Source organism: Natrix helvetica (genome assembly GCF_964273705.1).
Source record: "Natrix helvetica genome assembly, chromosome: 2".
Taxonomy (NCBI): domain Eukaryota; kingdom Metazoa; phylum Chordata; class Lepidosauria; order Squamata; family Natricidae; genus Natrix; species Natrix helvetica.
In genome coordinates, this window is record NC_138552.1 from 279,538,708 (window position 1) to 279,554,041 (window position 15,334).

The 15,334-nt window shown below is 44.1% G+C and overlaps 1 protein-coding gene across 1 annotated transcript in view; it reads left to right on the top strand.

Annotated features, from left to right (window-relative positions):
- The window catches only part of CUX1 (cut like homeobox 1), a 376,350-nt gene that overhangs the window by 347,786 nt on the left and 13,230 nt on the right, over window positions 1–15,334 (top strand). The window contains exons 15-18 of the mRNA XM_081940393.1: window positions 9,973–10,109; window positions 11,160–11,226; window positions 11,801–11,913; window positions 13,482–13,598. Coding sequence (XP_081796519.1) covers window positions 9,973–10,109; window positions 11,160–11,226; window positions 11,801–11,913; window positions 13,482–13,598 — 434 coding nt within the window. The remainder of the gene's footprint in view (window positions 1–9,972; window positions 10,110–11,159; window positions 11,227–11,800; window positions 11,914–13,481; window positions 13,599–15,334) is intronic.

Below are 15,334 nucleotides of genomic sequence, written 5' to 3' on the forward strand. Positions count from 1 at the left end.
ACTCCACTGCATACTTTCCTCCATGTAGATGCAGTTCCATTGAGGACTACGTGTTGAGTGCGGTTGGTCAGCCAGTTACGAATCCATCTGGTGTTGATGCTGTCCAACCCACATTCTTCTACTTTATCTAGTAGTAGGTTATGGTCTACCTTATCAAATGCCTTACTGAAGTCCAAGTAAACTATATCGACGGCATTCCTCTGGTCCACTAATTTTGTCACTTTGTCAAAGAATGCAATAAGATTAGTCTGGCATGATCTGTTTTTGACAACCCATGTTGGCTTTTGGCTATTACTTTGTTTGCTTCTAGGTGTTCGCTAATTCGTTGCTTGATTATCTTTTCCAGAATCTTTCCTCATATTGAGGTCAGGCTGATAGGTTTATAGTTTCCTGGATCTGTTTTCTTCCCTTTTTTGAAGATGGGAACCACATCAGCTCTTTTCCAGTCCTCTGATAATTCCCCGGTGCTCCAGGATCTCTGAAAGATATAGTTCAATGGTTCTGAGATCTCGTCTGCCAGTTCCTTCAGAACCCTGGGGTGTAATCCATCCAGTCCTGGTGATTTGAACTCGTCTAGGGTAGACAAGTGCTCACTTACCATTTTCTTCCCTATTTCAACTTGTGTTCCTAATCTGATTTTTGTAGTGCTGTTTTTGATAGGTTGGACTGTTTTATCCCTTTGTGTAAAGACAGATGCAAAACATGAGTTAAATAGTTCTGCTTTCTCCCTGTTGCTTGTCACCTTCTTGCTACTTTCTCCCAGCAATGGACCAATTGTTTCCTTAACTCTTTTCTTGTTTTTAACATGTTGGAAGAAGGTTTTTTTGTTTTTTTTTACTTTTGTGGCAAGCCTTTCTTCATTGTGAGCCTTAGCTTTCCTCACTTCATCTTTACAGGCTCGGGCTATTTGCTGATATTCTGCCTTAGTTATGTCCCCCCCTTTCCACTTTTTATACTTCTTTTAAAATCTTTTTTGTCTTTCAATTTGTCAGAGAGTTCTTTATGCAGCCATGCTGGTTTCTTTTGGGAGCGGTTATGTTTCTTCTTCATTGGTATTGTGCTAGACTGGGCTTTTGTAATCTCATTTTTCAAAATTTCCCAAGCTTCTTGAATTGTTTTCCCCTTGAGGATTCTCATCCATGGAATTTTTCCCAAGCTCTCTCTAAGTTTATTGAAATTAGCTCTCTTAAAGTCCAAGACTCTAGTTTCACTTTGTTCTACTACTTGTGTTTGCATAATGTTGAATTCCAATATTGCATGATCACTTGCCCCCAGGGTTGCTATGGCTTCAACACCTTCTATCATTTCCTCTCTGTTAGTGAGAATTAAGTCCAATATGGCTGATTCCCTTGTTCCCTTCTCTACTTTTTGGAAAACAAAGTTGTCTGCTAGGTTTGTTAAGAACCTGTTGGATCTTCCACTTGGTGCAGAGTTTGTTTCCCAGTTGATGTCAGGGTAGTTAAAATCTCCCATTACTATTGTGGTGTGCTTCCTACATACCTTAGTTAGCTGACTAGCAAAAAGTTCATCTGCTTCCTCTGCTTGGTTGGGTGGCCTGTAGTATAAGACCTATGGCAATGTCATTTCCCCCACAACCTTTAATATTGACCCAAATGCATTCAAGATAGTTCTCATCATTGTTGTGCTCTATTTCTGTAGAGAGGTAATTATTTCTTATATATAGTGCAACTCCACCTCCTCTTTTATTTGGTCTATTTCTTTTAAATAATTTAAATCCTTCTATCTGTATGTTCCATTTGTCAGTTTCATCCCACCAAGTTTCTGTAATGGCAACAATATCGTATCTGCCCTCTTTTACTTGAATTTCTAATTCGCCCTGTTTATTCCTCATACTCTGTGCATTGGTGTATAGACATTTGAGTCCATTTTGATTGATCCTGTGTTTACTGTCTACATAACCTGTGTTATGCCTGATTGCCCCTATTTTCTTGCCACTTGTATGATTCATGCACATGGTATGGCACTCACTACTAAATGCTTGGTTTTGCTTGACAGCGGGAGTGATAATCTTACCCGTACAAACATCTGTGTTACATGCACTGATAACCCTATGAATTTTAGATTGCTGGGGACAGAAATGTTCTGTATCAATTAATTCTCTGTCCCCGTTGTTCAGTTTAAATGTTTATCCAGAAAATCTGTGAATTTAATGCCAAGTAACTCAGTTCCTTTCTTGGATGGGTGCAAACCATCTCTTTTGTACAGTTTTTCATTGGACCAGCTGCAGACATCATGACTAATAAAACCAAAGCCTTCCCTTTTACATCACTCCTTTAGCCACACATTAAATTCTGCCACACACTGGCCCTTCCCTTTTTGTTCCTTATATACTAGTAAAACCTCTGAAAAGATAATCCTACAACCTATACTACTAAGTTCATACTCTAAGCTCTGGAAATCATTCTTCACAGAAAGTACATCTTTTTGGGACAGATCATTTGTGCCAGGATGTATAATAGCATCAACATTACAGTCCTTACTTGCATTCTTGACTATCTTAAGAATACGCCTCTTGTCTCTGCTGGCAGTAGCACCTGGCAGACATCTGACCTCTTTTAAACCTCCATATCCTTTCCTAAATTTACATCCCTTATGATTGAATCACCAACCAGAAGGTGACTTCTTTTTTTGCATACCTTGCTCTTCTTGTGCGACTGATGTGTGATACCTCGTTCCCCATTTTGCCTTTCTGAAGTAAGTTCTTCATTTTGGACCACGATCCCCTGCTTATTTGAGTCATCATTATCACAACTACCTTGACCTGTCTCTTTAGTGCCCCCATTAGGGTCAGCAAGGACGCTATATCTGTTATGCTGGGTCACAGCAAAAGCTTTGTGTTTATGGTTCACAGCTCTCACCCTGCCAGATCCCACCATTGTCCAGACTGCTCTTCTCCTGCAGGATCTTTGCGGTAGGGGGGGCTGATAGCGTGGCATCTCCATAGAGTGGAATGGCCTAATTGGACACCTAATTTCTGCTTGGAGAGCACAGATTAGAGATTCTAGACAGGTAATCTGTCTATGTAGACTAGTAATTTGTTTACAAAGGGGACAGTATCCAAATTTGAAAAGAGTACTGTGAAAGACAGGTGTTAGACAGCTATTACATTGAACTAAACTGGTCATTTTGAAATAAAATAAAATCACAATTTCAAGTGCACTAATCCAGAATATATTATTACTATTTTGGTTTATGGACATATGATTCTACCTACTCCTCTTTGTCTCTCTGCTTTCCCCCTTCCAGCCAGCAGCTCCAATCACCAGCCACAGGAAAGTTCAAATGAAATGGAGTTAAAGGGCCACTACCTACTCCTCTTTGTCTCTCTGCTTTCCCCCTTCCAGCCAGCAGCTCCAATCACCAGCCACAGGAAAGTTCAAATGACATGGAGTTAAAGGGCCACTACCTACTCCTCTTTGTCTCTCTGCTTTCCCCCCTTCCAGCCAGCAGCTCCAATCACCAGCCACAGGAAAGTTCAAATGAAATGGAGTTAAAGGGCCACTACCTACTCCTCTTTGTCTCTCTGCTTTCCCCCCTTCCAGCCAGCAGCTCCAATCACCAGCCACAGGAAAGTTCAAATGAAATGGAGTTAAAGGGCCACTACTTACTCCTCTTTGTCTCTCTGCTTCCCCTCTTCCAGCCAGCAGCTCCAATCATCAGCCACAGGAAAGTTCAAATGAAATGGAGTTAAAGGGCCACTACCCACTCCTCTTTGTCTCTCTGCTTCCCCACTTCCAGCCAGCAGCTCCAATCATTTAGCATTATCACCGCACTGCCATGTCCATACGTTGTTGTGGTGGAATGCAGTCTGGATTCCCAGGAGGGAGGAGCTGCTTTACAGAAGCAAAGAGGTAGCAAAGCTTGGAAATTCAGATCAGCAGAAAGAGGATTAAAATGGCTCCTCCCTAGCACTTCCGAGACTATTTCTATAGTTATGCAAATTAGCAATAGCACTTAGACATATATGCTTTACAGCCCGCTGTAAAGAAGTTTACAGAGTCAGTCTATTGCCCCCAACAACCAGGGTCCTCATTTTACTGATCTCAGAAAGATGGATGGTTGAGTCAACCCTGAGCCATTCAGAATTGAACTCATGGAGTAAGCAGCGAGTTAGCCTGCAGTACTGCATTATAACTACCCTGTTTCCTTGAAAATAAGACCTCCCCGGATAATAAGCCCAATCGGGCTTTTGAGTGCATGCACTAAAATAAACCCTCCCCAAAAATATTGCAACACAGCAGGAGCCACGAGGTGGCCACGCTCGCCACCTCCTGCACCTCAAAAATAATAAGACCTCCCCGAAAATAAGGCCAAGTGCTTATTTCGGGGGTCAAAAGAAAATAAGACTTTGTCTTATTTTTGAGGAAACACCATACTGCACCACCATGGCTCATGGTGCTTTATTGTTTAATCTGGCAAGATTCTGTCTGTAAATGAAGAACGATAAAGGAAACTACCTAGGAGTAACCCCACATGTTTTTTCTTAGTTCTTGGGGCCTGACACACATTAAGGGCAGTTGCTTGCCTGTAAGATCTTGAAACGTGGTAGACAATAGGATGGATGCCCAAGTTAATCCAATAGAAAACTCCCAAATGCAACACTTAGCAGATGCTATGTTGACAGGATGGTCCCCTGTGCCTGGCGGCCTCTGTCACTCTCCCAAATTATAATGTTGGGTATCTACTTGGACAACTGAAACAAAACATAATGTTCGTTTCCTAGCCTGTAAAAGATTAACAGTAGCACATTAAATTGTCCTTTTGGAAAACCTCACATCTGTTGCTAAGTGCTGACAGTAGAGCTGACTTTATAGCTTCTCCGTTGTTGTTGAAAAGACAATTTGCCTAGAAGTTGCAATTTAGGTGCACAGATACAAAGGAAGGAACAAGGGCTACAATTTAAATGGAATGATAATACATGTCACCCCATTGTAGAAAATGACAGCCAGGTATCCATGTCCCAACAGTTAACTTTAATGATCTTCATTGCTTCGCTTCTTATGGTTGAGTCTTGTTTTTTAATCAGGTTTGGACCAGACTGTTCTTCAAATAGAGTGGATCAAATAGAGTAGAGAAAGGAGAGGACAATAATGGGATTGGGTTAAGCAAGCTACGGGTGACACATGGCTTCCTGGCCTTATTTTTGTGGTCCAGAATATTTCTAGACTATGCCATTAAAATCTAGCTGCAAAAGGCCATTAATTCTTACAGAAGAGCAAAACAAGTGCATTAAATTGCTTTCCAAATTGGAAGCATATTTTTAAAAAACCCAAATCAAAAAGTTTGACCCTTCCACTGTGGTAACAACCTCAGTCATGTATCCAAAAGCTATGCATCTCAATAAAAGATGAAGTGAGTTCCCCCCTCCCCCTAGTCCCATCCCCATTCCCACCAGTATAGTTAACTTCCCCTCGGCTCCAGTGATGGGATTCAAATAATTTAACAACCAGTTCTATTAAATACTCAGGGAAGTGAATAATGACTGAGGCAATCTCTGCTATCAACAACTTGTTTAATAAAGGTTAACCGGAGAGGCAGTTTCTGTAAGAAGGGCAATAAAGATTAGGCTAGAAACAACACCAGAATGTTTCTTTCCTGCCTTCCTTACAGGATCAGCCCTGTAAAGTGGAAAAAAGCAAAATGAGATTTCTTCCAACAACCGGTTCTCTGAACTGCTTAGAAAGTTTAACAGCCAGTTCTCCCAAATAGGTACGAACTGGCTGAATCCCACCACTTCCCCCTCCCTTTATTAATCAATCCTCCCCAAAGTGAGGGGAGAAGGCATTTTAGGGCTGAAGAATCTCCAGCCAACAAAGAGAAAGCATTGGGTGGCAAGGGATTCCCATTTGGATCTTTTCCTGGTGCCCCTGATTTCAAGGGCCATCTCAAAAGAACTTACTGCTGCTTGAAGCTGCTCAGAAATGTCTCCATTGGAGAGGTCCAAGTAGAGTAGGCCTCAGGCTGGACTATTATTTCTTCTATGGGTCCCTGCTTGTCCCCTTGCCTTCTTCCTCTAGCACAGGACTGCGTGTTTTCCTGGCTGAGACCTACACTCTTCCATTCGTAGCATGTCACACAAGGTGTGCTTCAAAGCAGGGCAGGGACAAAAAAAACATGACTGATTTGACTTTAAATTTAATTCAAATAAAAAGCATTGAATGCCGTACATTAACACGGAATGCTTTGGTCATGCATTTAACTATTTCTGTCTGTCTTCAAGTCAAATACGGCCATTTTAATTGTAACAACTTTGGAGTTTCCTACGGGCCACTTTTAGGAGCTGCAGGTGGCCTTGAAGTCTCCGTTCGAGTAGACCTTCTGCTATAAGCCCAATTGATCCTTGGAGAGGCTGTTCAGGGCAAAGGCAAGGCACTGCTTCTGTGTTTCTAACTTTGGTCCCTGCTTGCAAACCGGAGCATCATAGAATCCTAGAGATAGAAAGCGCTACCTAGACCGGGGTGTCAAACTCAAGGCCCGGGGGCCAGATCTGGCCTGTGGGATACTTAGATCTGGCCCACAAGCTGTTTAGATCTGGCCCGCTGGGCTGCCCTGGAATCAGCTAAGGACTGGACACGGTGCCTCTGCCAGTGAAAATGGAGCTCGGGAGGGCTGCATGTGGCCCTCCTGAGCTCCATTTTTGCTGGTAGAGGGCTGCGGGAGGCCATTGCTGCTGAAAATGGAGCTCGCGAGGGCCACATGCGGCATTCCCGAGCTCCATTTTCACTGGCAGGCGGTTGCAGGAGGTCATTGCAGCTGAAAATGGAGCTCTCGGCGGCCACATGCAGCACTCCCGAGCTCCGTTTTTGCTGGCAGAGGGTTGCAGGAGGCATCGCAGCAGAAAACGGAGCTCAGGAGACTGTTTTCACTGTTAGAGTGCTCAGGCCATGACAGGCATCCCCAACATGAGTGATGTTGAGTTGGCCACACCCACCCTGCCCACACCCACCCCAGCCCCCCAAGGTTTAAACACAACCCTGATGTGGCCCTCAATGAAATCAAGTTTGACACACCTAGACCATGATCTAGACCATGAAGAGCAGAGCAAGAGTCCAAATTAAAGCATCATTGAAAGATAGATGACAAATGCAGCTGTGAAAACATTTCATGAAACTTACTATCTCCCTCTGTTCTTACTTTCATTTAATGCTTTCCCAAAGTTCAGTTTAAATCTGCCTTCCTGTAAACAGAAGCATATTCTTTATTGCCATGCTATCTAGGATCAAAGAGAAACACGCCTTTACTCTTTTCTTTGTGACATCCCTTCCAATACTTAAAAACTACCATCAGATTCCTCCATGGTTGTTTTCTCTTCATGGTAAATATGAACATTGCGGTGGAATGTCATCTGGTGTCACAGGAGGAGAGGCTCCTTCCCAGAGGACAAAGAGACAGTGAAGCTTGGGATGTCTGGTAGGCAGGAAGATAGCAAAGTCGGACCCTCCCTAACAATTCACAGAGCATACCTATATTATTCCAGATAATTGCTTTAGTCTGGCAAGATTCTGTTTGTAGGCAAGTAACAATAAAGGTACTACTCAAATGTAACTCCATGTTGTACTTGTTTCTTTGGGTCTGACGATATGCAGTTTCTTCTCTCATGAGAGTTAGACTCCAGTTCTCTGTCCATTGTCCTTGCACTTCTTTTGATCGGTCCCAGTTTCTTTCACTTTTTTTCTTAATATGGAGTTCCAGAACAAAATGGAGTCCTTAAGGTAGAATACAGAATGGAAAAGAACTTGTTATTTCCATGAGTTGAAAACCAGAAGAGAGAGGACTAATCTGTACCAGGAAGGAGAGAAGAGCAGGAGGTCAAGAGACCTCTGGCCTCAGCTTCTCCCTCTAATGCACTGTCACAATGGAGGAAGACCTAAAACATACATTTCAAGGCTCACAGGGAGAGCCAATAAGTCTAATTAATGTCCCATGTCAAATGATAACTTGGGAAGGTTGAAAAATCAATGGTTAAGATCAGGGGTGGTGGTATATACTTACCTTCCCTACCGGTTCGCAAATGTGAGTGTGCACCACCTCCACGCATGCGCAGATCCTTCTACACATGCGCTTTTGGTGAAAAAATGGCCTAAATGGGATGCCATAGAGCCGGGTGCGGGTGGGAGGAGCCACCCGTGATTCCCGCTATCGATTTGGGTGATCCAATCCGAACCGGTAGAATACCACCTCTGGTTAAAATGCCCTAGAAAGGGTCCCATGCAGGGCTGGGTTCCAGATTCATTTACTGCCGATTCGCTCAGGGACGCACTTTGGGTGTGCACACTCTTGTTGCGTGCTATGCATGCATTCACAGTAGGGAAAACATTGCTTCTGCATGTGCGCAGAAGCAAAAATAACCAAGATTCCGCCAATAGAACCGGTTCGGATGCGTGGGTGGCCAACTTACTACCTACTCGGCTGAACCAGTCCAAACCGATAGGAACCCACCTCTGGTCCCATGAACAAAAGTCCACAGTTATCCTTGTATTTTTTTTATAAAACAGAGGCCTCTGATGGTTTGGTTCTATACCAAACGACTTGCTTATACGTAAGCTTGTTCTATCCCTTAAAAAGCCAGTTGGGTTCCAGTAGATTCTTTAAGCATTAAGGACAACAAACACACTTGTAGACTAAAGAGCCCAAATGTTCATTGAATTGATCCTGATTACCAGGGAAAAGTATACCTATGTGCCTTTTCTGCAGTCAGGAACTCCAAGGAAACTATGGAGAAACCACTTTCTCGTGCCAGCTGGAACATGGCACACTGAAGTTTCCAATCTCACCTGGACTTCTCTTGACTTAAATAGTTTCTCATAAGTGGAGGAGGCTGATCTAATTTAACATCTGGAAAGGCCTGCTAACAACATTCCAGGGGAGGCGTCTTTTTTTTGGGGGGGGGGCTCTGTCTACTCATCCTCCCTTTCGACAGTTAGGCATCTGTTCGTTACACCAATAAGGTTGAGATAAACAATGTAAGCCTAGGACAGCAGATCTCTGAGCATCAAGGTCAGTAGAAGACAAGGCTATTAGAAAGTAATGAAAAGAAATACGGAGTGCAGAGCCAAGCAAATAATACCATATGGGGTGGTATAGAAGAAAAGAAATTTAAGGTACCTGAGAAAAATGGATCACGCCACTATATCTCATTTCCATTTCTTCCGCACAAATACTCAGATTATGTCTTGGACTCTCAGGGGCAAGAACAGAAGCATGCGCACAACGAACCAGTACCAACCAGTCAGGGGTGGGTTCTAGCAATCACTACTCTCAGTTCACTCGTGGGCGCATGGGCGTACTTGATGCGCACTGTGCACACATGCACAGTGCAATAAAAATTGCTCTGTGCATGCGTAGAAGTAAAAAACAAGATGGCAGTGCCTACGGCGGCGCCCGAAAAACCAGTTTGGGGGCGTGGCAGGCCTGGGTCGCTGTCGGTTCCAGAGACTCAGGCCGCCAAACCACAACTGGTTCAGCCAAACTGGTTCAAACCAGTACAGGAACCCATCCTGGCGCACGCGCGCACACACAAATCTAATAGCACTGATGTAAGAGTAGACAACTCCTGGATAACACCGGTTTCTACTCCAGTGAGGAATTATGTGTTGTAATGCTCTCTTCTAATTTTAAAACAAGTTTATATTACAGGAAGTATATTTGAAAGGAGCTTTACCCCCACCCACCCCTTCCCTTGCATTCTTACGGTACGGTATGTTTATATATACCAAATAAATAGTTTATTGGTCAGGTTATTTTGTGCTTCTGTTCCTCTACCCATTTGGGGGGAGCAAGGTAATGTCTGAAGAGGCCAATTTGATTAGGTTTGTTTAAGTTTTCTTCCTCTTCTTGCCTAATCTGGTCTTGCCTCCTGGAAGCCCAGAAATGCCAACAGAAGGTGGGGTGTTCTCAATATTTCTCTGGGGTGATTTGCAACAATAAAAGCATCTCGTTCTTCCCCGACAGGCCGCTGTACTGATTTGCAGATCCAGTTCACTGAAGCTGTCTCGGCAGTGACCGACCAGAAAGATCTGATTGCGAAACTGGAGCATGATCTCAGCACCATGCAGTCACTGTCTACCATGCATCGCCCAGATGCTGAGGTGAGTCCCTGAAGAAGACAGCAAAGACAGGCAGGGAGGAACCATGTAGATCAGGGGTCTCAAAGTCAAGGCCCGGGGGGCAGATCTGGCTCGCGGGGTACTTAGATCCGGCCCATAGGGCCGGCCTGGAAACAGCAAAAGAGCTCTGTTTTTGCTGGCGGGGCTGCAGGAGGCTGTTGCGGCCCCCCGCACCCAGTTTTCGCTAGTAGAGTGCTATCAGAACAAACTAAAAAAACAAAAGGAGAAATGTTTTGCATTTGACCATGTAAGAAGGGACAGGAAAGGAGAACGGGAAAGAGGAAAGAAAAATAAAAAGATGGGAAGAGAGGAAGGAAAAAAGGAAAGAGGGGAAGAAAGAAGAATGAAGAGGGAAGGAAAAAGAAAAGAAGGCAAGGAAGGAAGGAAGGAAGGAAGGAAGGAAGGAAGGAAGGAAGGAAGGAAGGAAGGAAGGAAGGAAGGAAGGAAGGAAGGAGATTATAATGAGAGTGAGGCATGGTCTCAGGAAAGTCCTGACTTAATATTTGGCTATCACAGGTGCCCTCACACGAGTCCCATGCCATGCCTGCCATGGCCACGCCCAACCAGAACCACGCCCACCATGGCCATGCCCAACCACCACCACCCATCCCTCCAAGGTCAAACACAACCCTGATGCAGCCCTCAATGAAATCGAGTTTGACACCCCTGATGTAGTTGAGATGCCATCTGTAAAATTAGTCCGAGTGTTTTGTTTTTTTTTTTCAAAATAATCTATAACGATCCAAATTTGCTGCTTGGCATGCCCCATTCTTTATCAGAATACCTATCATTTTTATTGGGGGGGGAATACTCTGATTAGCAAGAACATCAGCCTTTCCTTTGAAGGACATAACAGGTGGCCATGCCCACCTCAAAGCCGGAGGGAAAAGAAAAGCTTAGTGGAGGAGTTAGGAGCGAAAAAAGACAACTAGCTCCAACTTCTCATCACCAATGCAGGGATGAAAACATACTTCAAAGAAGGAATTCTTTACCTGCCCACTCGTTTATTTTCTTCTTCTTCTGTTTCCCAAGGGGGCTGCCATTCAGAACTTGGAGACTGTTCCTGAGCCCATTAAAGAAGCAACGGCACTTTTCTATGGTAAATGCCTTGTTTGGATTCTGCTCAAGCACATTGTTGGAAAACATTTAACCAATTAATCAGCAAAGAGAAGTGGCAGAATCCATCTTCACTGACCACAAGTCAGTGGTGGGTTCCAGATCCCGGTGCAACCGGTACGGTGCAACGGGGCTCAGCGTCCACCACATGAATGCGCTCAGCACGTGTGCACACGTGTAGCGCTTGCATGCGTCCTTACCTCCTGCGACGCTCCACGATGCCTCCGTGACGCTCCAGCTGCTCGGCGGAGCGTCGCACAGGTGCTGTACAATCCATGCGCAGAAGCACCCAAGAGCTCAAATACAGGTGAGGGCGGGCAGGCAGGCAGGTAGATCCTCCGGAGCACCGTACCGGAACGGTACCCAGTGCTCCTGGCAGGCACCAGTGCACCCGTACTGGGGCATTTCACCTGCAACCCACCACTGCCACAAGTCCTTCTCTGAACCCCACCTGGTTTTGTAAAATATCTTGCAGGCAGAACATTTTTTCAGTACTCCCTGGGTCTGGCCTTCATCTTCTCCATCTTCTTCATCTCTAACCATAGTCTGTTTTGCAGGCCAGCCATCGTCAGCAAGCATCCAGGTTCCAGAAGGTCAAGTCGATTCTCTGCTCTCGATCATCTCTAGCCAGAGGGAGCGTTTCCGGGCCCGGAACCATGAGCTGGAAGCGGTAAGAGACAGTGGATTTTTCTCACACCTAAATCTGGATTGGGAGATTTGATAAGATGCCCATCTAAGAGCCAGAGGCCAGAATCAACACATCCATTCTTTTTTTTAATATGTCATTGTTATACAAACACACCGGCCTGTTCATTCATTATAGTATTTAGCTGTAGTTAAACTCTCCTTAATAAACCTCAGGTGTCAATTGCAATATATTAAACTATTAACCAGGGCCCCCGCACCAGTAGTAAAAAATGGTACTGGTTCTCAGAACCGGCAGTAAAAAATACTTTAAAAAGTAAAAAAAAAAAAAACCAGTTTCTGACGATCACACGTCGCAGAGCTGATCTTTGGAACTTTTTTTTTTTACTTTTTAAGCATTTTTTTTACTATAGGTTCTCTGGAAACACGAGGGTGGGGGAGTCCATTTTTGCTCCCAGCAGGCTTCTTTGGGCTGGAAGGGATCTGGAGGTCATCTAGTCCAACCCTGCTCCAGCAGAACATTGTTAAAGTGAGTTTCTGTCTTTTGATCCCCCAGTTACATGACTACATAACCACGCCCACCCCGTCACATGACCCCCACCAAGCCACGCCTGCTAAGCCACGCCCACAGAACCAATAGTAAAAAAAAATAGATTTTACCACTGCTATTAACATTAAGATGGTCAAAGAGTCAATTTTATTAGACACCATGTACGAGCAGCAACTGAATCTCTCTCATACTTTCCTTGATATAAGGCCCGGTTCTCTTTTTTTAATTTCACCTTCATCCAGGATTCTACTCATCTGTAAAAATGAATAAAAGAGGTCCTTTTAACTTGAGTCAGATTAGTGCTGGTTTATTGATTAGAGGCAACTGAATCTGCCTCTTACTTTTGATACTCCCCCCCCCCACCTCCTTTAAAATGGAAAGGCCGTGAATCAAGTTTGTAGGGTGAAATAGCTAAAGTTCAGGGAACTTGTTTATGGAGATTCTCAGTCATCCAGGTCACGGTTGTCTCAAAAGTGCTTTTTTCAAGAGGCAACTAGACTTTCTGGTTTTTCTTTGAGTACGTTTCGCTTCTCATCCAAGAAGCTTCTTCAGCTCTGACTCTATTCCCAACCATCCAGTCACAGCTGAAGAAGCTTCTTGGATGGGAAGAAAAACGTCTTCAAAGAAAAACAGGAAAGCCCAGTTGCCTCTTGGACAAAAAAACTTTAGGGAACTTCTTAGTTCCAATCTTAACATTACTATGAAGCTGCCAAATGGCTTCAAAGAAGATGATTTGGGTGTAAACCAGGGGTGTCCAAACCGTGCAACTTTAAGACTTGTGGACTTCAACTCTCAGAATTCTGGGAGTTGAAGTCCACAAGTCTTAAAGTTGCCAAGTTTGGACACCCCTGGTGTAAACATTTAGGCAGAGTGAACATTGAGAAACCGTGTGTAAATCGTCATTCTTGTTATGGTTATTAGCACTTCTTTTCTTCCGTAAGATTATTATTTCATGCCTGTGTTTTGATTGGGAGCTCTGCTGCCTCGGTGCCGTTTTGAGCATCCAGGTTTAATTTGGTCCCTTGGTCTTCTTTTAATGTCAGGAGAACCGTCTGATGCAGCACACAATGCAAGCGCTGCAAAGCGAACTGGACAACCTGCGAGCTGACAACATCAAACTTTATGAAAAAATTAAGTTCCTGCAAAGCTACCCAGGCCGGGTGAGTTGGCAAAGCAGAAGGACTGCCCGTTTCGAGACCCCGGTAGTAGAAACCCGGATCTGTGTTTGCAAAACGATCCTGTCCATCTTCCTTTTTTACCCTGTTTAGGTAGTCCTCGACTTATGAGCGTAACTGAGTCTGGAATTACAGTTATAAATAGTGTCGGTCATTAAGCAGGTCGTCACACACAACCAACCCAATTTTACATTTTTCGCAGCGGTCACTAAGTGGATCTCTGGTTATTAAACAAACCCATTGTCTGCAAGGTATAGTATATCGCAGTCATGTGACTGTGGGCTGCTGCAAACGGCTGTAAAAGCAGACTGCTTGCCAAGCACCCGAAATGCAATCACATGACTACGGGGTTGGTGGCCATCGGCACTTCAAATCTGAGTCATAAGTACCTTTTGGAAGGGTCCGACATAAATGGAGGACTACCTGTAGAGCTCTGTGTATCATTCCATGAGCTACAAAATGTGATAAGTTTAGTCCACTTTAGTCAGTTTAAGCTTCTATTTCGGTTTCCCTCTGCATCCCCATGATCTGTTGTGATAGAATAAGGAAGATTAGCTCCTGCTTTCTATTGAGGCAGGTCTTGCAGCATGTTGTCCTCGCTTGCTTGGAGTCTTGATAGCGCAGTGGTTAGAGTGCAGTACTACAGGCTACTTCTGCTGACTGCAATTTGGCAGTTCAAATCTCACCAGGCTCAAGGTTGACTCAGCCTTCCATCCTTCCAAGATGGGTAAAATGAGGACTGTTAGGAGAGCGAGTGTGCAGAGAAGCGTAATGAGAATGGTGTGGAAGAACACACACAAACCGGCATGCAGGGACACCGAATAGTAAAAGTAATAGTATTTTACTTACGTGGAAAATAGAGGTATTCAGAGTTCAATTTACACATGGTTCGGTCAGTCAGTTATCAATGTTCTCAGTTAAGGAATGATCCATCGAACACAGTCCAGTATCATATAATCAGTTCAGCACACAAAGTCGCTAACAGTAGCAAAACTCACAATAACTCACGATACATCTACAAGCAGTATTCACCCATCAGCATCTAACAAACAGAGAGCTAACAGTCATTCTGGCTCCCTCTTATGGCTTCTTGAGGTAACAGCAACCAATCCCATTACAGCAGTACTTAAAGCTACAGTACTACCATCATGGTTTATATATTGCTGACCCAACCGTTAGCTTACATTCCTAACAAGGACGACTAGATTGTTGGGGGCAATATGCTGACACTGTAAACCGCTTAAAGAGGGCTGTAACAAAGCACTGTAAAGCGGTGTATAAGTCTATGTGCTATTGCTGAACATGTCTCTATTGAAGCAGGACAAGCCTGGCTATCCTTCATCTGTTCCTTTTGGCATAGGAAGGCCTAACAGGGAGTGACCAGAATGCCTGTTGAGCCATTTGTGCTGTTATTGATGTGATACCAGAGTAGACTTGTTCCTGTTCCAGGGTTGACACAGTGCCCTCTGTTGATTAGCAATGGGGAGGCCTTCTCTGGTGTGGAAAGTTATTACCCAGCCCTCTCCCGGAAAAATGAAATATCCTAGGAAATATTGAAAAGGCAGAATATTTCTCTGGATAGAAACATGTTTAAAAAAGACAAGGTAACTCTCCCTGCAGCTTCCTGCCCCCACCTTTTGTCAATGAGCCATTAAAGCCTGAGCCAGTCCCTTTACATAATAAAAGAGTTTTCCCCTTCAGCTCCAGGGGGATGGGATTAA